Raw genomic sequence first — 23,934 nt, 5'->3', positions numbered from 1 at the left:
ATATTAAAAGAAGTACCTAAAGTACACATAAGCAACAAATTAAATGCTAACCTGGGAAAGACTGCTCCAGAACTGTCTAAAAGCACCCAGGCAGCTGATCAGTTTGGTTCTCTCATCTTCAGGAGTGTCCATAAACATACTAATGTAAAAAGAACATTAGTTATTAGCAGTACCTAATGAAAAAGCACAAGCGGAAAAATTCACTTACACAGAAATTCTTGCACAAATAAACCAGTATTAAACTCACCCAGGAAAAGCTTCTTCAATTACTTCTGTTTTCTGTAAGACAAAAACCCCAAGTGAGCTATTGTAAAAAGGTTTTCTTTGAGTATCACACCACTAGGATGAAGCGCAACAGAATAAGTTGCACTGTTACAGGACTGTATCAGAGAAAGATGTATTTCTTCTGCTACGCTAGACTCTTTCAAAGCTGAGGTTGCTTTGTTTTCATATAAACAATATACCTTGTGCATCCAGATTAAGGCTCTTTGTTTTGTGGTTTGTTTCTTTTTCTTCTAAACACCAAGAGATTAATTTACTTTGTAAAATTGGATAAATTGTTAGATTCTGTTATTGCAGCTCTTTTTTCATACTTTGAAAAAATTAATGTTTTTGAATATCATTGTTTTTATTCTAGTTATGTTCCATGACACTCACACAAATCAATCACATACTTTCTTATCTGAGTTAGAAGCATTGCTTTTTAAATTCCATTGAGTGATTAGACAGTCTTGTACTAGGTGAAAGATTATATATGAATATCCAATTTCCCCCTTATAAAACATTCCTTTTTTTAAACTGCAATTTGGTCAAAGGCTTCTACATCATTATTCTAATACATCAGCAAACAGGTTCTGGAAAATACTACCCTACATCTTTTTCTACCTTCTGTAAGTATTTCTTATTATACTCAGATGTGATCTATAACTTACCACTATGTATTTCCATTTTTATATTGTAGATAACATCTACAATATTGTAGATAATAATATATATTATAACAATGGACCACTATGTATTTTCATTTTTATATTGTAGAAATATCAGCATGTTAACAAAATAATCTTTCTGGTATCCTTTTCAATCATACATCCTAGAACTGCCTGTCACTGCTATGCACAGCTTTCTCACAAAGCAAAAGAGAAATCGTCAACTGTTTGTCAAAAGTTAGCTGCTGTCCACCAAGTTGGTAACAGCAGCAGTGAAACTAAGTACTCACTATTTCCTCAGTTCTGGCTTCAAAAATTCAATGAAATTTTGTAAGGATTTGTTTTATTTTTTTTTGGGGGGGGGGGGGGGGCGGGGATTGTTACATAAAAATTCTAAGCAAATAACATTGCTTAAATACAGGCAATGTGACAGCACACTCAAATCACAATGTTAAACACATGAAAACATAATCCAAATGACAGTGCCAAAACAAGAAACCAATCTGGTATGGGCAATTAATATGCTACAAGCAACTTAACACCATTCACAGAAAAGTACATCATGCATTTTTTAATACAAACATAAAACAGAAAGAAAAAAACAACCTTCCCTCTACTGAAATTCATCATATGGACATCTTTTTCAATTACACTTCTCTACAAGACCTACATATTCTTTAGAGTTCAGATAATTTGATTGGCCTCTTCTATCTGAAGTGTCAGTCAGGACTTTATCAGCTACTGTCACCCCACTGTTTCTGACCATGAAGTGCTCAAATCTACCAATAAGTTCACTCGTTTGTGCTCTATAAAACAATGATCTAATTGCCCAATGACTCAGGTTCACAAGGGGAAAGTCCTGCTTAACTAATCTGATATCCTATGATAAGGTCACCTGCCTTGAGGATAAAGGGGAAACAGTGGATATGTTTTTTTCTGGATTTTAGTAAGGCTTTTGATACTGTCCCTCACAGCACCCTTCTAGACAAGCTGTCCAGCCATGGGATGACCACTGTGTGCACTGTGTGAAGAACTGCCTGAAGGGCAAAGCTCAAAGAATTGTAGTGAATGGGGCTGCATCTGGCTGGCAACCAGTCACCACTGGTGTTCCTCTGGGCTCAATTCTAGGGCCAGTCCTGTTCAACATCTTTATTGATGATCTGGATGAAGAGGTTGAATGAACCATTAGCAAGTTTGCTGATGATACTAAACTGGGAGGTGCTGTTGACTTTCTCAAAGGACAAGATGCCTTGCAAAGGGATCTAGACAGACTGAAGCACTAAGCAATCATCAGTGGCATGAAATTTAATAAGAACAAGTGCTGGATCCTGCTCCTAGGACAGAGTAACGCCAGGTAAAAGTACAAAGCAGGAGAGGAACGGAGTAGCTGGAGAGCAGCCCTGCAGAAAGCGAACTGGGGGTGCTGGTCAACAGCAGGCTCAGTGTGAGTCAGCAGTGTGCCCTGGCACCCAAGAGGACAAACCACATCCTGGGGTGCATCAAATACAGTATAACCAGCAGATCAAGAGAAGTGATTATCCTGCTGCATTCAGCACTGGTGCAGCCTCTCACTGAGTACTGTGTGCAGTTCTGGGCCCCACCATTTAAGATGGATGTGAAGGTCCCCGAGTGAAGCCAGAGGAAGGCAACAAAGTTGTTGACAGGGCTGCAAGGAATGTACTGTGAGGTGCAGATGAGGTCTCTGGGTTTGTCTAGTTTAGAGAGAAGGAGGCTGAAGGGCGATCTCATTGCTCTCTGCTGCTTCCCAAGGAAGGGAAGTGGAGAGGGCGATGCTGATCTCTTCTCCCTGGCATCCAGTGACAGGACACATGGGAACAGTTCAAAGCTGCGACAGGGGAGGTTTAGACTGGACATCAGGAAGCATTTCTTTACTGAGAGAGTGGTCAAACACTGGAGAAGGCTTCCTAGAGGTGGTCGATGCCCTCATCAGTGTTTGGACTTAATAACAGGCTTTAATTTTTGGTCAGCCCTGAACTGGTCAGGCAGTTGGACTGATGATTGTTGTAGGTCCATTCCAACTGAAGTACTCTAATAACCTACTGAACTATGCTTCATTTTGCAGATAGCATGGTATGGGTGTATTTCCATGACCTGCTCATTATGCTGCCTCCTCAAGGCATTCATCTTCTCATAGCCTCCCTCGAAGCACCTCCTTAAACTGCTTATTCTACAGAATAAGCCAGCACACTATAATTTGGCTTTGGGTAAGCAATCTGCCTCTCACTGTTTTACTCCCAGTTCTACTCTGCGTCAGCTTCTTCATAGAAACTAAGCCGAGCGAGGATTTCGGCTCTGACAAACCACCTCCCCCACGCATCCCCCGGGCACACGTCGCGACGGGCCCGCCGACGGTACAGCACGGGAGGGCGCCAGGCCCACACCGCTCCCCCTCGTCCCCGCGGCGGCGCTCCGGGGACAGACTCACCACCACCTCCTCGAAGATGCTCTGTAACTGCGTCTCCATAGGCACCATGGGGATCGCCATAATGCCAGGCCGCGCCGCGCCCCGCCACCGAGCGCCGGCCCCCGCCGGGCCCTTTGTCAGGCGGAGGCGGGGAGACGGCGGCGCCGCGTTCCCTCCCCCGCCGGAAGCTCCGTCCCCGGTGCCCCTCCCCGGGAAGCGGCTGCTCAGCCCGGCCGTTCCGGCGGCGGAAGCGTTCCGGGCGGCAACACCCGCCCCTGCCCGCCCGGCGCGGGGCTCGGCAGCCGCCGGCACGGCCGCTCCGCCTGCGCCTGGCCGCCCCTAGGCGCTGCCGGCGGCGGGGCGAAGAGGGAGCTGAATCCGAAGGGCAAAAGCGGCAGCCCTGTTAAATTTGGGAGGGATTATTTACTTGCTTAGGCTTCTTTGGGTTTTGAATAATCTGTTCTTAGAATAATTTGATAAAATAAATGTTCTAGTTCTTACAGTAAGGATCCCTTACTTATTATGGGACTATAGTTTGCTGTAATTACTATAGAGTCAGTATTATTCCCATAAAAAGTCATAAAGGTGGAGTAAACTGAAAAGGCATTTGTCTGAAAACATCTGAGGGTACTTCACGCATGTGCAGTAGTTTTTAAGTGATAAGTAAATGTAAAATGTAAACTCAAAAGAGTTTTACAGTTTTGTGGCTCTTTTGATGCTGGCACTGTAGTTTCTGAGCTGTCTGTGGCTGTTTGGCCGTGAACCGAAGTTCAGTGAGTGCTGGCAACTAGGTACAAACTTAGGTGTACAGCAGAAAAACAAAGCTGATCATCCCAAATTCTAGTTGATAGATGAAAGCCTCCGAGCATCAGGAAATTAACACTTCCAGTCTTGGAGCCAAGTGGAAAATGACCGGGTGTATCCACAGGGGAAAAGCTCAGGTGAAATTGGATAGAGATTATTTGTTGTAAACAAACAGCTTTTGTGTAAACAAGCCTAGAAGAATACATAACAAACAATGAGAAATGTTATCAATAAATTTAAAAAGTACTCCAGGAAATTGTGGTATGTGGAGTGCCAGCACCTGCACAGGCAGTGGGGGTACATGCTGTAGCCAACAGGCAGCCCTATACATCACCGAAGTCAGTGTATTCTTGTCAGTAATGGGAAATACCTGGCTGGGAAACAAATAATGGCTACCTATATCTTATTTACATACATATACATGTCTGAATGATCATTGGAAATAGAGAGGATATAGCTGGAGGTCTGTTTGTACATGCTTGTGTTGCTCTTAGAACTGGGTTGCCGTCAGTCTTAGTGCAAAGCTATTTATTCTGTAAGAAATGTTCATTATACTCCTCCCTATGTGCTTATTTAAAGTGTGTTGCAGTATGATCGAACATGCCCTTGGATGTCCCGTCAACATGTAGTGTCAGTATTTGCCCACCCTGGGTGGACCACCTCATATTTTATCAAAATGGCAATGCTCAGGATAGGTATCTACTCTAATTCTATGCCAAGCTCCTAATCCATTACCATAGTGACCCATAATGGGACTGGAAAATGAGCCTGAAAGAGGTTGTTTTAGTCATCATTATGTTTTATCCTTATTTTCAGGTCCAGTCTACTATTCTTTCTTTTTCCTGCCTTACTGCTCTGTCACACTCACAGGCTAAGAGCCATTCCTAACTGTGCCTTGGGCTCCAGATCTTGATCCAGCCTCAGTACGTACCAAACCACAATCTGTCCACAGCTCCATGCCTAATACAACTTTATATTGTTTTTAGGTCATTAACCAACATTCATTCAAAACTGTACTTACCATGCCAGGCCAAATATAACTGGTTACCTTTATTAGACAGAGTTGGTCTAACCGTAACTTGAGTCCTGGTTGACAGCTTGGCCCAAATACTATGCCCAGTTTTGAGTTTTAAAACTGGACCATGTGATAGCCTTGAACTCCCTAAGACGTCCCAACGGTGATTTATCTCCTAAATTAACCCCTCATCTACGCAAAGTGAACAACCTATGATCATACCTTGGGCAGTGAATCTGGTCACTGGTGTGGAGCTGAGGGCCAGGGGTGCCAGAGCAGGCCAGGCCTAAGTCATGGTCACCCTGCTTTCCCTAAGGGAACCAAGTGTCCAAGAGGAGGAACAATACAGATCTTACACACAAGGACTGAACCCAGGTGTCTCTGCCAAGGCACGAAGCCATGTCAGACTCCGTGTATTAAGTAACACAAAATTGCAAGACAAACAAGGAAGAAAAGCAGCATTTGCATGAGAAAGAAATGAAAATTTATTCCAGAAAATTTCTAGATAAAGAAATGCCTCTTCATCTAGAGACAGAAAAGGAAATGCATTTTTCAAAATAACTGTAAACATCATGTTACTCTGGAAAAAACCTTCATCAAAATGACCATTTGTTTAGGGATGATAAACATTTCTGAGAAAAATGGTTAAGCTTTGGGATTTTTTTCCCTAAATGAGTGCCATTCATTTTAGAAGATAGATGGTAAATGAGTATAAAGGTGTCTTTTAACAGGTGATATGTAAGGCCTGTCTAGTTCTTGTTGGCCTTAGAGGACTTTCAGCTGCTATAATACACTGCTATGCAGAAATGTTCTCTCCCAGTTTTCCCAAGGTGCTTGTTAACATTATGTCAGAGATGTCCGTCTTGCCCATGTTCTTCAAAAATGTCTTTCCATTTCTGGAAGTTCCAGGTTAACTGAGGACTGCAATTTGAGTATAGGGGAATGGCTTTGTCTGTACCTTAGCCCTGCGTTTGTACAGTGTCAGACTGTATGCAAAGTGATCACTTATATTTACAATTCAGTAACTGAGAACAGAAAGGATAATTTGTAATTATTTCCTTCTTCCCTGTTGTTTTCTTTACCCTTAAGGACTGATCATATGGATTGCTTTTTTTTTTTTTTTTTTTTTTTTAATGTGAGCTGTCTTTTGGTAGGGATGAAAAGTATTTAAAACATGTTAAATCTTTAAACAGATCTTTAAACAGAAAGGTCTGGGTTCTTGGTCAGTGTTCATGAAGTTTAATATTCTTATTTCATCAGTGAGAAATTTCACAGGAATTCATCATGTGGGCAGTAATGTTTGTGAAATTATAGCAATGATTAGGTAAAATTATCAAAATCAAATATATGAGTTCACATGCTGTTCCACTTGCTAAATTATTTTTTTTAATATCCATGAGAGCAGAAATTCATCCTGGGTGCCTACACTGATGATTCACTCTCCCAAAGGTCATATTTGCTATTTCTATAAATTTATGTATTTGTTTTGGCTTAGATGGAGTTAACTGTCTTCATAGTAGCTTGTATGGTGATATATTTTGGATTTGTTCTGAAAACAGCGTTGATAACTTCCACACCACCCCACGAAGAGCAGAGCTTACACAGCCTCAAGGCTTTCTCTGAGAATAAGCTGTGAGTGCACAAAAGGTTGAGAGGACACAGCTGACCCAAACTGACCAAAGAGATGTCCCACACCATATGACATTGTGCTCACCAGTAAAATCTTGGCAGGGGAAAAGGAGAAAGTGGGGGACAGTCAGAGTGGTAGTGTCTGTCTTCCCAAGTAACCATTATGTATGGTGGAGTCCTGCTTTCCTGCAAATGGTTGAACACCTGCCTGCTGATGGAAAGTGGTGATGAATTCCTGATTTTGTTTTGCTTGCATGAACACCTTTGCTCTGCCTATAAAACTGTCTTTATCTCAACTCACAAGTTTTCTCACTTTTAGCTTTCTGATTCTCCCCAGCACCCCACTGCAGCAGCTGCCTACTAGGGTTAACCCACAAGAGTGGTTTTTGGCACCCAGTGTGGGGCCAGAGGAGTTTGAGATGACAGATTTGATCAGAATGTACTAGACTGGATTTATAGCTGGTCCAGCTGATTACTTCCTGTGCTTCCTATGGCAATTGCTTCTAGTGATTGTTAGTGGCTGCTATTTGCTAGTGCCTACCATCTTACTCTGCTGTGCCAGGGAACATTTCAATACCAGCACTGACCATGTGCCTAGGCTGGCATATGGCCAGGGCATTGCTGCTGTTCCTGTACTGCTGTAGTAGGCATGCTGTAACTACAGTCTGCACTCCAATTGAAAAGGACTGTGACCTTTAAGTTACACATGAGCATGTGTGAGTGTGTACAGGTGCACAGTGAAGCAGGTACACCCCTGAATCACAGAATCATTTAGGCCAGAAAAAAGCTTTAAGATCATAGAGTACAACCAGAAACCTAGCACTGCCAAGTCCACCACTAAACCACAGCCCTAAGTGCCACACCTATATATCTTTTAAATACCTCCAGGGATAGTGACTCAACCACTCCCCTGGACAGCCTGTTCCAAGGCTTGACAGCCCTTTTGATGAAGAAAGTTTTCCTAAAATCTAATGTAAACCTCCCCCAGCTATCAGTTGTTACTTAGCAGAAGAGACCAACACCCACCTCGCTCCATCCTCCTTTCAGGTAGTTGTAGAGAGTGATAAGGTTCCCCCGAGCTGTTGCAGTCAGAGTCCAACTCAGTCAGCCTTACACGTAGCACCAATTGTTGCAGCACAAACTAGTAGGCTGCAACAAAGCTTTATCATTGGTCAGGTTCTACCATCTGTACTGTATCACCTTCCTCCAGAAGTCAAACCACACTGCTCCTCCTCCATCCAACACCCCTCCCCCAGTCCTCAGGGCTATTTAACCACTTACTAGGAACGAGCTACTGCTGCCCATCATCCATGTCAATCAACCCACTGCCTCTGAGGCAAGGCCACAGCTGCATGTTATCAATGCTGATCAACCCACTGCCTTCGTTCCTCTACACCAGGGGTCCTCAAACTACGGCCCACGGGCTGGATACGGCCCCCCAGGGTTCTCAATCTGGCCCCCGGTATTTACAGACCCCCCCACCCCCCCACCCCCTCCGGGGGTTGGGGGGGGGGAAACCAAGCAGCCACAGATGGCTGCCTGCCACTGCATCCGCGCGCCGGCCCCCTGGTTAAACAGTTTGAGGAGCCCTGATCTACCCCGAGCCTCCTCCTCTTGAGGCTAAAGAGCCCCAGTTTCCTCAGATGCTTCTCAGAAGACTTGTGCTCTAGACCCTTCATCAGCTTCATTGCCCTTCTTTGGACACGCTCCAGCACCTCTGCATCCCTCTTGCAGTGAGGGGCCCAAAACTGAACCCAGTACTTGAGGTGCGGCCTCACCAGTGCTGAGTACAGGGGACAATACCTTCTCTTGTTCTGCTGGCCACACTATTTCAGATATAAGTCAGGATGCTGTTGGCCTTCTTGGCCACCTGGGTACACTGCAGGCTTATATTTAGCCTGTGGCCCCAGGTCTTGGCTGGTTAGCTTTCCAGCCAAGGGTAGGGACTGGAGCCCGTGGATAAGTCTATACTTATGGGCAGGGTGAATCGTTCATTGTACTATTAAACCTTATAGCCTGGTTCAAAGGGACCAGGCATGGAATTTGTAACGGATATAACCTTAAAATGTTGTAACAAGTCGAGTTGTGCATTATAGTAAACGATACAACAGAAGCTTCCTGAACAGAAGACAAGGCTCACAAGAAGCCCTGTGAGGGTGACCCGATCTGAACAGGTTTTGGCAGCCAGTAACTCCACACCAAATACTGCCTCTCCTGTCCTGAGGAACCACCATAACAGATGGAACCCTGGTGAATTCAGTGGACATTTTTTGGACATTTTACAGAGGTAAATAGACCAAGGCAATTATATTTCTCTATATAGCAAGGGTGGGTGGAGTGCGGGGAGGGTGGACAGGGGGGTTATTGATGTGGATGTATTGAATAATACAGGACCTAAGCATGACACAATGTTATAGAATAGAAGGTAGAGATTGTAATGGTTTGGGCTGCAATGGAGTTAATTTTCTTCATACCAGCTCATATAGTAGCATGGTTTGGATTTTTTTAATAATTATAAATATTATTATTTTATTTATCATAAATTACATCTCACATGGTACTCAATTTTAGAATCAGGTCAATATTTGAGTAGTTACACTTGCATAGCTCTAGTAGGCTATGAAGGTACATTTTCATAACAATTGTTCAATTAACCACCAAACTGAAAAACAAACAGATTTAAATTCTACGTACAAAAAAAAAATATTGAATTTGATTTGGCTGTATACCATTTGTTTTTAATGAGTACATCTATCACTAGTGAAAAAAACATGTAACAAGCTGAAAGAAATAGGTGACAAATATGGATTGAAAATAAACAGGAGGAATCCTCTGATGCTAAATAAGGGAAGGGACCTAAAAACACAGACATGACACAGAGCAGGAGTTAAGAAACTGTCTACTTTCATATTGGTTTTTGTTTAATATATTTAGCGCTTTCTTTGAAGATAACAAATACTTTGGATGACAAGCTTTTAACCAAATAGTTGAGTACCTGAATTTGTGTCATTTTTGCATTTTATTGTGTGGCAATGTATTACATAATCTCAGTTAAGAGTTTAACTAATGCAGTCCTTATCTTGAAACATGACAAGTTTCTCTCTACACAGATAATGCTTTCTAGCCTTTGACCTTTCTGAGTAATTTTCCTGATTACTTTGGCTTCCTGCAAACCTATCACTGATGCAAAAGCTAGGATCTCATAAAAAGTGCATGAACAAAGTACATACATATTTGAAGCAGGAGCAGCAGCTTAGTCACAGCTAACCCAGCAGGGGAGGCTGAGGAACGCAGCGTACATGCAGCTGAGAGGCAGATCTTGGCAAAATGGAGCTTCAGGATGATATTACTAAGTATCAAAGCAGATGTTTGAATGAAGTGCCTTTAAAACAAACAGAGTATGTGAAGAAAAAAACCCTGCTGAAATACAAAGCTACCTGTGCTGTAAGTAGATGCTGTTCTTCAGGGCTGCTAGTTTAACAATTCTCAAATCTGCAAGACTTTTAGAAGTTTCATTGTATTAATATGATCATTCATGGTAGCTTAGTAATTGGTGCTCAGAGTTTTACTGCATGAATGTACTACCCTCACTGGCAGTTTTCTAAAGTTCTTCTGGTACTTATCAAGCAAATATGTTTGTTTCTGGCAGTTAACTGCTTTTTGTTTTACTATAACAACCTGACAGTTCTTTTGCACAGCAAAGACATTGCTTCAATCTTTTATTTTATACATTTGTTTTAAATTGATGTACTTGTGGCCAAAGCAGCCATGATTCCTTTTTGATTACTATTTATCTTTGGATTAATCATTAACAAAACAGACATGTAGGAAAGGTGTTGGTGAAGAACGTTTGGGAAGCAAGGCATGGGAAAAGACTAATGAACCATTTCGTACAGTATTGTCAGTCCACAAGTCAAATAATCATGGTTAACTCTTTCCTTCTTCCCCAGGGCTTTAAGAGTCCCTGTAAATAATAATGTGTAGGGGTTTTGTTATGTTTTTTAAATCTTTTGTTGTAGCAAATAACACAGTTTTAGGCTTCTGTTTGTGACTACGAAAGAAACAAATTACATATAATATATGTATGTGTATATGTTTGCATGAGATACTGCATCTGTAATTTGGAATTTAAAGAAAATGACAGGTACTGGTTTTAGAAAGACTCAAAACTTAATTTTCAGAACAGCCCTATGAAAAAGCGAGTTAGATTATGACACTCTTCAGCTTTAGGTCATCAGAACAATTTCACATAGTAGAACTTCCTATTTAATGCTGCATTGTGCAAGGATTCATAAAATATGAGGGAAATGCTGGAAGCTGAGAACAAGAGAAGATAAATTAACAGACATTTTTCCTTAAGTCTTCAGTAAAAATAAATTAATCATGAGAAACAATGTGGGAAAAAGGCCTAACTAGGAAGGAAAGTAAATTGTAGTTTCAAGAGGCACTTTGAAGAATAAAGTGAGAAACATAAGTATCCTAAAACATATTAATTCTTTCTGTCTATATGAAAAAACAAAATCTAAACATTGTAGGTGTAAACTTAGTATTTTACACCATTTTTGATAAACAATATGCATGAAGTACTTCCTTGGCAACTTTTTTCCTGAAAGCTTAGGCAGAGAATTATGTACAAGTACAAATAGTAATCACACTGTCTAGTAAATCCTCTAGAGAAGAATTTTTTAATGAATAAGTATCCATAGTCCTGAATTGATACATAGAAGTTAGCTGTGGAAAGTCTTAGGATTTGAGTAGGTGCTACCAATGTTATTTCACCTCAAGGATGTATGTCCCAAATTCCAGAGTCTTTCTGTAAATGCTATAATAAAGGCAGCATCTCATCTGTATACCTGTTATAAGTTTTTGGGTTTTACTTCATCTCCCTCTTTGCTTGCAGTGGTAGAAATGTTTCCTGCTGTAATAGCTGTACTTTCAATTTAGTATTTTCTGTTTATTTTAATTTACAAATGTGAATTTTAATGAAAATGAAGGGTAAAGCCATAGTGAACTTCCAGGTGAAGAGTGCATGCCATGGTGATTTGGCTTATCTGTACTCAGTGACAAGACCTGTTAGGTCACCATGGCAGTGTTATCCTCCCTGCCCAGAAAGAATGGCCACTGTTCTAGTCCAAATGCACCTCCTGATTCTGTCCTTGCTGACTGGACATAGGATTAAACTGCTGCCATCACATCTGGGGTCTTTCTTCAGGGGTCTTCAGCATTTCTGCCACTTTGGACAATCTTTCCCTACGTACTTATTCCATCTGTCTCTTACCCACTTCTTTCAGCAGTTCCATTTCCATTCCTACTTTTGGGGTATTTCTCCAGCACAAAAATCAGGGAATGAGCAGCTGGAAGAAAGTAAAACTGAGAGAGAGAAGGTGCGAAGGAAGTAACTTTGGCATTGCTGGTGTTTGGTGTTGCTTGGGGAAAAATCAGTGACAGAGCTGGAGAGGGTGGGAAGCAAGGGGGAGACAGGAAATTCTTGAGCACAGTCGCAAGGAGGATAGCAGCAGGAGGAGAAAGTGGGGGGTCTGGAAGGAGCCCCTCTGACTGTATCTGTCCGGAGGAAGAGGTATGTGCAACGCCAGGCCCACAGTTAGGTCTCTTGGTTGTCCCTGTTAGAGGGCTAGGTGGGAGTGTGCCACATTCCTGACTTTCTGGCTCGTATGCTTTCTGGCTTCCTGGCCTATGGGAAGGAATACTGTGCACTCGGACTGTCCCAGTGTGGAGCTGCTCCATGGCTAAGCTGTACACCCGTACCTCAGAACTGAGCAGGCCCCCCCGTTCTGCTACACTTCTGCCCAGCACCTGCAAGACAGGCTGGGTGGTAGCAAGGAGAATAGGGTGTTTTTGTGAACAAGGACGGGCAAAAAGTAACAGGACAGTGTATGTACACTTGTTTATATCCTACTCACACATGCAGTTTTTCTTAGCTCCTTGTAATTGCTGTAGTCTCAGTTACGAGGCTCCAATACAGTAATACTGAGCATGAGAGTAAGCCTCTCTTATTTCTACTTTATTTTGAATCTTAGTATTTGCTAGTGCCTGGTGGTTCCTGGAAATGGCAGGAGACGAAGGCTCTGAGGGAAAAATGGGAAGTAAACTGGGGTGGTTTATGGTGGTTTTCTGTGATAAGCATTTTCTGTCCCGTTGTTGCCTTAGTGAAAAGTACATACACTGTGAAATACTCTGAGAGGGTTGTCACTTTTCACTGCACCTTTCAGCCAGCATACATCGCCATTCATCTTGAGTGTCTGTTAAGCTGATAGAGGCCTCCTCAGCTCTTCCCCAGTCTCCCAAAGGTTATGTTACTTTCTGTTACGAGGTTTCCTTGGGTTATTTGTCTCTTTCCAGTTTCCTTTAACGTTGCTAATGGGGTGACTTATGAGAAACTGGCATGTGGATGGAAATGTGACACTTGCAGCCTCAGTCCAGCTGAGTCTCTTAAGAAATCCCTGTGAGCATTTCAGGGAAAGCTAAGTAAAATGAATTACCATCTCTTTACACAGATAAAGAATTTGCAAAACAGGTAAATATTGACTGCTTCCTACTGTGTTTTCCCGAGCAAAGACTTCCCTGATTACAACACGGGACTGGCCACAGGTTAAAAGTGCAATATTGAGGTGTTGGCTTGTAAGGAGTTCACAAGATTATCATTCTTGTGCCTCCTCTATCTTCAGGCACAGAATGTCTCCAATTTTTTGATGAACAAGTTCAGAGAAATTATTAGTTCATAAGAAATCATACGTTCATAGAAATGATAATCACACAGTTAATTTCCAATAGACATAATAGTTTATCACAGTTGTGAACTTTAATTTTCCTGTGTCTATGTGACAGGTTCTGCTGTGTGCTTTGGTGGTTGTGTCCCTGGGACTAGGTTTAGGACTAGGACTGAACCGTGGAGACCAGGAGCAAGGTATGTTTATGATACTTTCAGCATAATTATCACCGAAGCTAGATCTGGTAAACGTCTTCAGCAGCTATTTCACAGAGCATGTAAATGCTCTGTGAAAACTTACCAGCCTTGAAAATAAATTTCTTGCATTCTTGAAGTTGGATTGGATAGAAACTGTACACTCACAATGTATACTTGGAAAAACCTGTCCTAAAGTACTGAATGCCTTGCGTCTCCTTCTAGAAGTGTCAAACTTAGTCCACAACAGGTATGGAAATCTTGTTTTGTTTTGGTGTGTTTTTTTTTTTTTTTTTAGGAAACTTTTAGGAAAATTTGAGATAGGAGTTATCTTATTACATATAATATCCTGCAATTATTTAACCAGTATGTTTTGTAGAAGAAATACCATCGGGCTAGCTTCGGGACTCATGCTGTGGGTACATTTGGCATAGTTCCGGTGGCTACTGTTAAAACTGATTATGAATTTTCTCTGAAAACTTCAGTTCAATAAAGCTATGATATAAAGGGGATAACGGTTTGATTTGGTGGAATGTTATTTTTTAGTTAGAGAAACAAAGTAGCATTTTGATGTTAGGGAGTCAAGTCAAATGAGAACAAACACACGACATGATGAATTAAATAAAACACTCCCTTTAGAAGCAAAACAATAGTAATGTCATAGTGGAGAAGTTCAAGGAAACAGTCTCTTTCTTATTCCTAATCAACACATATATCAACACATTGAACTTATTCACCTACTTATTCATCAAGTCTTAGTTCCTGAGATTTTTCAATACTATGGGCCTAGCAAATAAAGTGAGATAGAATTGTAGTTGATTTTTGATTACATATGTTTTATTACGACTTCCTGTGTAAAATATGTAGATACCCACAACTTCGAGTCTTCACTGACATTTACCTGAGGAACTTGGTCATAGTTGTAGTAAGTGAAAGATGGAAACAAATCAGTGTGTTAGCATTTTGGTGCCGCTGCAGAGCAACCCTAAATAGGGACTGACTAACATTATTTGCTGCTTTCATAACCAGACCTACTTGGGAAAGATGAATTAGCCAAACATACACTGCAGAGTGGGAAGTGAAGCGTCAGCCCTTAGCAGCGTGCACCTTTGTGCAGTTGCATTTGCTGCGAGGGCAGTGGGAAAGAGTGGTGGTGTTCAGGAGCAAAAGGAGTTGCGGTCAAGACAGGTGCTGGAGGCTTGTGGTCTCAGGAGAAGGGGCCTGGATAGGAGTCAGGAGGGCCTGGCATATAGTACAATTGATTCTGTTTATATACTCAATGTGAATTTCCTTATAGCTCCTGTAGTGGTACTAACTACTCCAAATAAAAGTTAATGTAATACTAAATTCCTGACCTTGCACAGTTATATAAATATTGTAAAGAAATTAAAAGTATGGGTTGCAAATTATGAAGGGTGTGAACAGTTCCAATACAGTCAGAGGAAAAGGTTAATATTTTTATATTTTTTCTGACTTAAACTCACCATTCTGTATCATTTAATATCAGGTAGACCATCTTAACAACTCTGAGTTGTTCAAACGCCAATGGATAGAGGAAAAATTTAATTAAATACTCTAAACTTCAGCCACAGAAGCACAGAAAAGCTCTTTGCCTATGTTTAGGTACATTTCTGAAAAATTGTAGCTCTTTCTTGACAGAACAGACTCCAGTCATAAAACCTGTAGCCCTCAATTAGTTCTCTTCATCTCTACTTTTGACAGATCCATTTATGCTCATTACGTATATTGTTTGTTATTCTAATTATTTGCAAAACTTTCTTGCATTGAACAATAGTTGCTGTAAGCACTTAAGAGCACAAAGTTCAACATGAGAACTTTCTACCTGTGAAACAAACTGGCTTTCTTGAAAAAACTAATTTTAGCTCTACATGGTTTCTACACAGTGGATATTAAAGCCCAAATTTTGTAGCCAGTACAGCCTACAAAAGCATGAACCTTTTGGCAACTATAATAAATTGCACCAGCAAACACGAGTAGTTATACCTATCCTTGTCTAATGGTGTGAGTGGACAAGAAAACCGGAAATGTAGGTGCTCAGGGTGGTTCAAACAGTATTTCTGCAGTACAGAGAATGCAGACACAAGGCTCATCCTGGTGGAGGCTGGTGTGGAGCTGTGCGTGATCTTTGGAGATTTGGCATTTTCCTAAGGTGTCCTCAGCTGTCCTCAGGAGAGCCAGAGCTCTCCCTTTGCCTTGCATGAATGTGTCAGAACTGTGGTGAGGAAACACGTCTCCATTTCCAGCACAAGGCCCCTCATTTGGAGCCTTTTCTTTCTTTTGATCAAAACAACCAAACCTGCAGATTTCTAATGGACCTTGTAATGATTAAGAGGGAGAGATATGGTCAGAATCCGAAGTGGACTAGTAAGGCATATTATGGGCCTTGCCCAACCCCCCAGGGCTGCCCCATGGCCCAGGACCCTGTTTCAGCCCCCTGGGGCCACCAGTCCCTGCCCCAGAAATGCTGCAGCAGGGCGGGTCTCCAGGTCCGCACAGCCATGCCCTGCATGGCCATGGGTCCCACTAAGCCAGGCCCACCCACAGGCCAACAGTCTGGCCTTGGCCTGTCCCTGTCCCCAGGGTAGTGCCCAGTGCCTGGGGTGGGCTGCCCTGGTCCCCCCAGCTGGCTGCCCCACTGCGGTGGGATGTGCCCTGGCTCCCAGGCTATGCCCAGCCACCCCTGGGGAGCCCCCATGGCTCTGGGTGCCCAGCCCTGAGGGAACCCCCATCCCACACAGCTCCCTGCCATGTATATTAGGGAGCATCCAAAGTGGGAGGTATTCTTCCTCTTGCATCCTGGACCCAGAAATGAGCAGGGGACATGCCAGCTTCCTGCTCCTCATGCTTGGAGGGGGAGACACCTAGGCATTGTCTCCTGTGCCACTGGTCCTAGGGAGACCTGCTACAGGAACAGCCCTGCCACAGGCTCTGGGCAAGTGTGGCCCAAACAGCCACCAGGACCTTCAATGTCCAGAGGACTTCCTACAGCTTTCATTTCACCTTGCTGACCCGTGTGCTAGTGGGCATTGGAAAATGACTTAGGAAACAGATTTGGGAAATGTTTCAGCACATTTCTTGCTGCAGCCTTGTCTGTGATCCATTTAGTTGACCTCTCTGGGACAGAGCTATCCAACCACGCAGAATCATTGCCTTCTCCTTACAGTCAGCTGCAGGCACAAGTGCAATGAGCCACACAGGAGAGAGGTACCTGGCTGCCAGTGTGACAGCGGCTGCAAGGAGCGTGGGGACTGCTGCTGGGACTATGAAGACACCTGCGTGGAGCCAAGTATGTTCCCCTACTGGCAGTGCTCTCTAGTTTCCATTTTATTTTGAGTTTGTTTTTTTTCATGTGATATTAATACGAAAAGGATACATTCTTGTATTTATGCAGACGTACGGAAGCTATGTCACATTCCCTCAGGGAGAGAAGGATGTGGTGGTGGTGACCTGGCAGGACACAAAATCTTCCTATGTATTTCTCAAATCAGATCCCTGTACATTTTTCCCTCATGGATAACCAAAGCATTTGCCATACATATTTCCTGGCCCAGATAAAGCTGTGGATAAGCGTGAGCAGAAATCACAGGCTACCTTTGACCAGGGCCCTGAAACAATGCTGCTGTGCCAGCACCTCTTCCCTCTCAAAAACAAATGGGTGTTTCCTGGTCAGGTGCACTCTCCAGCCTCATGCAGTGCTTGGTGGGTGCCCCGGGGCTGGAGTAGTGCACTCATCTTCCAGGGGAGCAGCCTGGCTCTGCATCAAGGCCAGACACCTCTCCAGTTACTCTGCTTTCCCAGCAGCTGCTTGGATGTTTCTTCACCTTTATCGCTTTTTCTGCCTGCTTCAGCCCTTACATCTCTTTTTTTGCTGTCTGCTGGGAATCACGTGCAAGAGCAGGAAAAAGATCTGCTTCCTTCTCTTTCTCTTCTTTAGGAAAAATATGGGTTTGATGGTTTGATTTTTTTTTTTTTTTTTTAATCTTCCTGGAAAGGTGGAAGGCATTGAAGATTGAAGGGGAGTAAAGTTATTCTATGACTCTGCATTACCATTCCATGGCCACAGAAATAGACTTCATGTGTTAAAGAAAATCTTGAGCTTTCCTTTCAGACAAAACTGCTAAAGCAACTCAAGCAGGACATATAAAATTATAGTTCAACAAAAACTCTTGGGTTTTGTTTTGGTTTTTTGTTTGGGTTTTTTTTTTTTTCTTTACTTGTTTGGGAGATTTCCACACAAAGGAGTTTACATGAGGTTCTATGAGCCAAATCATAACCCTTTCCTTCCAATTTTCAGCCCAGTCTTGGAGGTGCACTAATTTCCGTTGTGGTGAGACACGGATACCTGGAAGTTACTGTTCTTGTTCGGATGATTGCTTGCAGAAAAAAGACTGCTGTGTAAACTACAACAGTGTTTGCAAAGGTAAATCAAAAGACAAAAAGATTTATATATATAAACTTTCCTGTGAAATAAATAGATGTGTAAACATGGCAAATATAAAGGTAGATGCATTTGTTTCTCAAGATTAGAGTTTTACAGTGACATTTTTGAGAATGAAGATATTTTAAGGTGAAGCTTTTTGGTACTTTTGACTGGGAAAAAATAGTTTCTGGAGAACAATGTGAATGTGTCATTCCTAAGAAACACAGAAAGTTTGAATATTGCAGCAGTATACTAAATGTGGGGCTTTTGGATTGTTTCCTTTTTTCCTTTTTTTTTTTTTTTAATAGATGGAGACATGTTTTCTGCTTCAAAGTTCATGGGATCCAAAGTACATATCGTAGTAATCATTCCTAATTTAAAATATCCCATCCTTTTTATTAGAAATTAATTTTCAGACGGTGTTTCTTATATCTTATGTATGTGTGAATATCTTTGTGTTTCATACAGACTCTGGCTAAACACTCAAAGACTAGCACTAGTAAAATCAGATTACAGGAATGACACACGAGGAGCATACCAGTGGCATAAAACATGGTCTCTGTTATCAGAATTCCTTTATCTGGTGAGGTGGCAGAAATTTAAGGCAGCTCCTGCAAAATTGTGTTTGTCACCTAAATGCAAATTAAAAAGCATTCGAGTTTGATTAGGTGCTAAGCTGATTGAATTTACCTGTAGTCTAGGTCACTGTACATCCCTGCCTTTGGCTGCTTCCTGGGAGAGAAGCTTTCTGTGTGAGCTAAGAACTTCAACAGCCACTGCTTCTCTTTGTATTTTTTCCTTTTCAGATGTTTTTCTTCTTTCTTCTCTTATTGACCTCCTTTGTTTCTTCCAAAGAGATGGGCAAACAACATAAATGAGTATAGCTGTGAAGCAGATGGAGAATATTCAAAGGAGAACAGAAAGAATTACTTGAAATTTGAAAGCCATGGTCAACAAGGAAAGATTGAAGGAGTTTGGGCTCTTTACAGAAAAAAAAAAAAAAAAGGCTAAAAAGAGCGCTGGCAATCATCTTTACATGCATAAGTGGTATCTGCAAATAAAGAAGGCAGTAATCCAGTGTGGACAGAATACAGTTTAAATGTTTTCCATTTAAAACCAGCTAAAAATTAGGCTAAGGTTTCATAGTGATTCCTTCTTTCATTTGTTTGCTTGTCTGTCTGGTATATGTGCTTTATTTTTAACTTAATATTGTAAGCATTAGCCATTTCCAGGTTTGATTAACTAATAGGTTACACTAAATGATTTCTAAAGGGATCTTTAGCCCTGTGTTTCTATAATTCTGTATTGAAGCAGAAAATGTACCAAGAACAACTCTAAAAAGATCAACTAGAAAACTTTGTTGTTTGTTTGGGTTTTTTTAATGCTGACTCAGTATTTTCTTTTGTTCTTTTAGATGAAATACCTTGGGCAGAAGAACCATGTATATCACTTGAAACTCCTCAGTGTCCAGCTGGGTAGGATAAAATAATTTTGTCTTCTTAGCAAATAAAATCATTGTGATGGTCAGAAATACTCCAGTGGCTTTAAGCAGGTCTTCATGAGGTGTTTATATTTACTGAGAATAAGGTTCCTGCCCTGAGGAATATTCTATAGTAGCAGTTTGTGGCTAGCAATGTTTTTTGTTTCTAAAACCTTTTTCATTTCGTTGCACATTAATTTATCACTTACTGTTTAGAGTACAAATCCAGACTGAAAGTCGGCCTGCAAAGACCTGGAAAAATTGTGGGAGTGATCTCAAGGTTCATGTATCACAAAATGTTCATAGTCCATTTTATGTTACTATATTGTATCTGTGACAATTCGGATAAATCACCTTATGCAAACTTTAATAACTGTTAGAATCTGTGATTGCAGTCCTTTATCTAACTAACAGGTTGGGTTTTTTTTACTTGAATTATCTGCCAAAAGAAAGGTGTGGAAGAAGGAAGCTATGAAATTAGCCGTATGTCTACAAACACTGTAACATGGTAATTCTGACATCTACCTATAGATATTTTGCTATTTGTGCAGTATTGCAGAAACATAGTTTAAAAGTTGTTCTCAAAAAAAAAAATTATTTTCTGGTTCAGTTATGGTATTTGTGATGTTATCCATTATTCTATCTATTTTACTGCAAATTTAGTTTCATTATAACAATAGTAGCTGTAGTATTGTGGCCTCTTCATGGGTTCCTGCATAAGCCTCTCAACATAGCTATAGAAATACACTTTTTAAGTTAACAAATAACTTGCTGAGTTAACACAGTTTCATAGGCTACAACTTGGAAATTAGTGGAGGAGACCTTCTTTAAGGACTGTAAACATAATTGCTATATAAAGCTCCATTTGATTTCAGATTCAAATCAGGAAGTTGTTTTATACAAACTGTTTTTATACAAACATTAATGCCAGTGTACTTCCATGTTTCGGAAAGACCACTGTGAAAGAAACAAACTGGGATGGTGATTATTGTCTGATGTGAATATATAACTTCTTTTTTCATAGTTAACACTTGAAGTATTACTTGAAAAAATGGAGTCAGTTATTAGTAATTGCATTTTATCAACCATTTTCTCCCCCAGTATTTTCCAGGCTTATAATTCCTATAAATTACAAACAGATGGGGGGTTTTTTTTGGTACTACATGTAGCGAAACCTACTTCAAACTACATTTAAAATTTAATTTTAGGTTTACCATTTTTATGTTTCTTTGTATGTTTCTGAGGAGATTATGAAATATATAACGATGGTTAACTAAAAGACTGAATTTGAAAAATCACGTTACTTGATCCCACTGAATTTGTCACTTGGTGTTATGAAAAAAAGGTGCTATAGCACCAGCACTTCATAACTGCTGATGCATTTTTCTTTAAGAGTCCTTTTAGGTTGCTTAAGAGAAAGTATGTTTAATAACTTTGAAGTTTATTTGCACAGCTGGCACCTCCTAGTTATAATTTTTATAACAAGAATTTAAATACTGTTCTAGAGATCAGCTGCAGCTTGTGCCTATTTTATCATATCTACTATATGAAGTCAGATCTGAAGCTTTTATCCTTATATACATGAAGTCTTACCGTAAGCAAACTAGCAGTTGCTGCATTCTTTTCGTAGCTTTGAGTTCAGTTTGTCAGGGTCCTTGAGGAAAAGAAGTGTTCTCCAGCTCAATGAGAGCTGGGTGACATGAGAGGTATAATCTGCAAAGAACATGGACTGCTTAGTGATGTCTTCACAGAGGAAATGTGGTAAAGTAAGGGATTAGCCGAAACCTGGCATTGCAAATAGATTGTTTCTCAGCTGAGGCTAATTGGCCCTAACTGCTTGCTGGGTGACTGCTGTACTTTTACAGTCATTGTGCAGCTGCCCTGAAAGACTTTTTAAGATGAACTAAGGAATAAGAGACAGAATTCAACCCATCGCTATGTACAGAGGCACTTTGGCTGCCCTGAACTCTGGGTCTGTATTTGGATACTAGTCAGCAGCATTTGTATTTGTTTGTATTTTTATTAAAAGATTAACAAATCCAATTTCTTTTGTAGGTTCTGGATATACTGACTAGCTTGTATTCTATTCCTCCAGTATTTTTTTTTCCAGGAGTATTGTGTATTTGCTCTCAAAATTGAACTATTTGTTTATCTCACACTGTGATATTAATTCTGGGAAGTACATTAAATGTCTGGATCCTGCTTTTAAAAATAGAATTTATATTGTTAAATATCTTAACAAGTCACCAACTGTCTAAACTCCTTTACAATGACAAACTCATATTTTCTTGTAGGTTTGATCTGCCACCACTTATCCTTTTTTCAATGGATGGGTTTAGAGCAGAATACTTGCAAACCTGGAGCTCTTTGCTGCCAAATATTCAAAAACTCAGTAAGTTACCAAGAGTGCTTTGACTATTTTCTTTAAAAGTCTGCATGCAACCTCTCCAGTCCCTTTTGTGTGTTCATGCATATGTGTTGCTCAGCAATAAGAAAAATCACAAATCATGTCTCCCTCATCAGTTGTGTATTTTCATTATTATATGTTGACATTAATTCTTGTATTTAAGTGCACAGCAAACATGACTTTTTTAAAAAAGACCTCTAATACTGGTCATCAGCTTTTCATTAAATAAATAGTTTGAAATATGCATTCAAATACAATTTAAGACTGGAAAAAACTTCCAGAGAAGGATTTCCTGCATTCTCTGTACTCCATTGAAAAATTCTAGGTGATAAGGAGATCATCATTAAAGTATAATACAAAGAAAAAATACATTGGGTTATTGGGAAATTTTCCTCAAAGATGCACTTTGTCAAAGTCAAATATTTTAAGAACATAGAGTCATAGAATCACAGAATGGTTTGGGTTGGAAGGGATCATCTAGTTCCAACCCCTCTGCCATGGGCAGGGACACCTTCCACTAGACCAGGTTGCTCGAAGCCCCATCCAGCCTGGCCTGGAACACTGCCAGGGATGGGGCATCCACAGTTTCTCTGGGCAACCTGTTCCAGTGTCTCACCACCCTCACAGTAAATAATTTCTTCCTAATATCTATATTAGATATCAAATAATACATATTAATAAGATATTAAAGAGAAGCTACAGTTTTATCTGTGAATATTATTATATTAGACTTCAATGCAATGTAATTTACATATTGGTGGAATTTAATATATTGTTATGATTGCAGTAAGGTACAAGTAACTGTTTCTAAGTATTTCTGAATCTTGGGAGAAACAGTAAGTTGAAGATCTTTAGCTTGTATTGTAAAGGACTCTAAAAAGTGAGACCAATTATTGCACACTGTTAAAATATCCTGAATACTTTAGAGCTCAGCTCTCAAGATACTTTGTACCTGGACAAAATGTCTGCATATTTATTTTTTTCTTCTCAGCAGTAATAGTCTAAATTGACAGTGTTTGTATTTGTTCTGAATATATCATATCGTGTTTCTATTGTGCTCATTTGAAAACTTCACATGATTGTTACGAAGTACTACATTTTACTGAATAACTAACAATCTTGTTTGTGGATAATGAGAGTGTCCATAAGCCTGAACTTGAAGCAGTGTGCAAACCTGACTTCTTGCGCAAAGATTTTATTCTTTGATGTCATTCTGACTTTGGAAGAAACTTGAGTCAGTGAAGAAATCATGTTCACAGAAGTCAGTGTTAAGTTCCAGTCTTTTGAAACAACTTAAAAGGAAGTGCCAAATTGACAAAAGGCATGAAAATCATGCTATGTTTATTTATCCAGGAAATCCTTTCAAACACAAAGAAGTGTAATTCAGCATTACTTATATTTGTAGTCAATTTTAACAGTTGATTATACATATTCATGCTAATTATTCTCAGAAATTGATAGTGGAAAGGAAAGGGAAATTCCTCTGTTTGCAAAAGAAAAAAAAAGTGACATTGATTTGTAGCATAAAATATTTTCTCTCTATTAAGTCCATTAACCTAGGATTTTCAGTAGAGCTAATCAAGCTAGTTGTTCTAGAATATGTACATTATGAATGCAGCTCCTTTACCCTGTAAGAGAAATCCATCAAAAATTATGTTGATTTTCTCATTTATTTGTCCATTTTCCAGCCCGTCTTTAAACACTCTTTAAGCCTTTTTTTCTATACTACACCAGAACAGTTTTGTTGAACAAAATTTTGGCCTTTCATTGTGTAGTTGAGCTTCCTTAGTTAAAATCAGTTTCTGTTCTTTGACTGAAATGCTGTACATCAAAGTATAAAGTGTGTTTGAGCGTAGTCATCTGACTCAGCTTAATACAGAAC

The 23,934-nt window shown here is 40.4% G+C and overlaps 2 protein-coding genes across 5 annotated transcripts in view; one reads left to right on the top strand and one right to left on the bottom strand.

Moving 5' to 3' along the window:
• The window catches only part of MED23 (mediator complex subunit 23), a 40,382-nt gene extending 36,849 nt beyond the window's left edge, over nucleotides 1-3,533 (bottom strand). For both annotated transcript variants that reach the window (XM_005432841.4, XM_005432842.4), the window contains exons 1-3: nucleotides 3,376-3,533; nucleotides 248-279; nucleotides 52-139 (exon numbers count right to left, since the gene is read on the bottom strand). In XM_005432841.4, coding sequence (XP_005432898.1) covers nucleotides 52-139; nucleotides 248-279; nucleotides 3,376-3,435 — 180 coding nt within the window. In that variant the 5' untranslated portion in view covers nucleotides 3,436-3,533. The remainder of the gene's footprint in view (nucleotides 1-51; nucleotides 140-247; nucleotides 280-3,375) is intronic.
• Nucleotides 3,534-10,036: 6,503 nt separating this feature from the next.
• Nucleotides 10,037-23,934, top strand: part of ENPP3 (ectonucleotide pyrophosphatase/phosphodiesterase 3) — a 42,801-nt gene continuing 28,903 nt past the window's right edge. For all 3 annotated transcript variants that reach the window (XM_055713729.1, XM_055713728.1, XM_055713730.1), the window contains exons 1-6: nucleotides 10,037-10,246; nucleotides 13,649-13,727; nucleotides 16,909-17,031; nucleotides 18,040-18,165; nucleotides 19,580-19,640; nucleotides 21,940-22,037. In XM_055713729.1, the coding sequence (XP_055569704.1) occupies nucleotides 10,130-10,246; nucleotides 13,649-13,727; nucleotides 16,909-17,031; nucleotides 18,040-18,165; nucleotides 19,580-19,640; nucleotides 21,940-22,037 (604 nt within the window). In that variant the 5' untranslated portion in view covers nucleotides 10,037-10,129. The remainder of the gene's footprint in view (nucleotides 10,247-13,648; nucleotides 13,728-16,908; nucleotides 17,032-18,039; nucleotides 18,166-19,579; nucleotides 19,641-21,939; nucleotides 22,038-23,934) is intronic.

The sequence above is a fragment of the Falco cherrug genome, chromosome 6, assembly GCF_023634085.1.
Source record: "Falco cherrug isolate bFalChe1 chromosome 6, bFalChe1.pri, whole genome shotgun sequence".
Classification (NCBI taxonomy): Eukaryota; Metazoa; Chordata; class Aves; order Falconiformes; family Falconidae; genus Falco; species Falco cherrug.
Note: the sequence above shows the minus strand (reverse complement) of the source record. Positions and strands in the feature narration are given on the sequence as shown.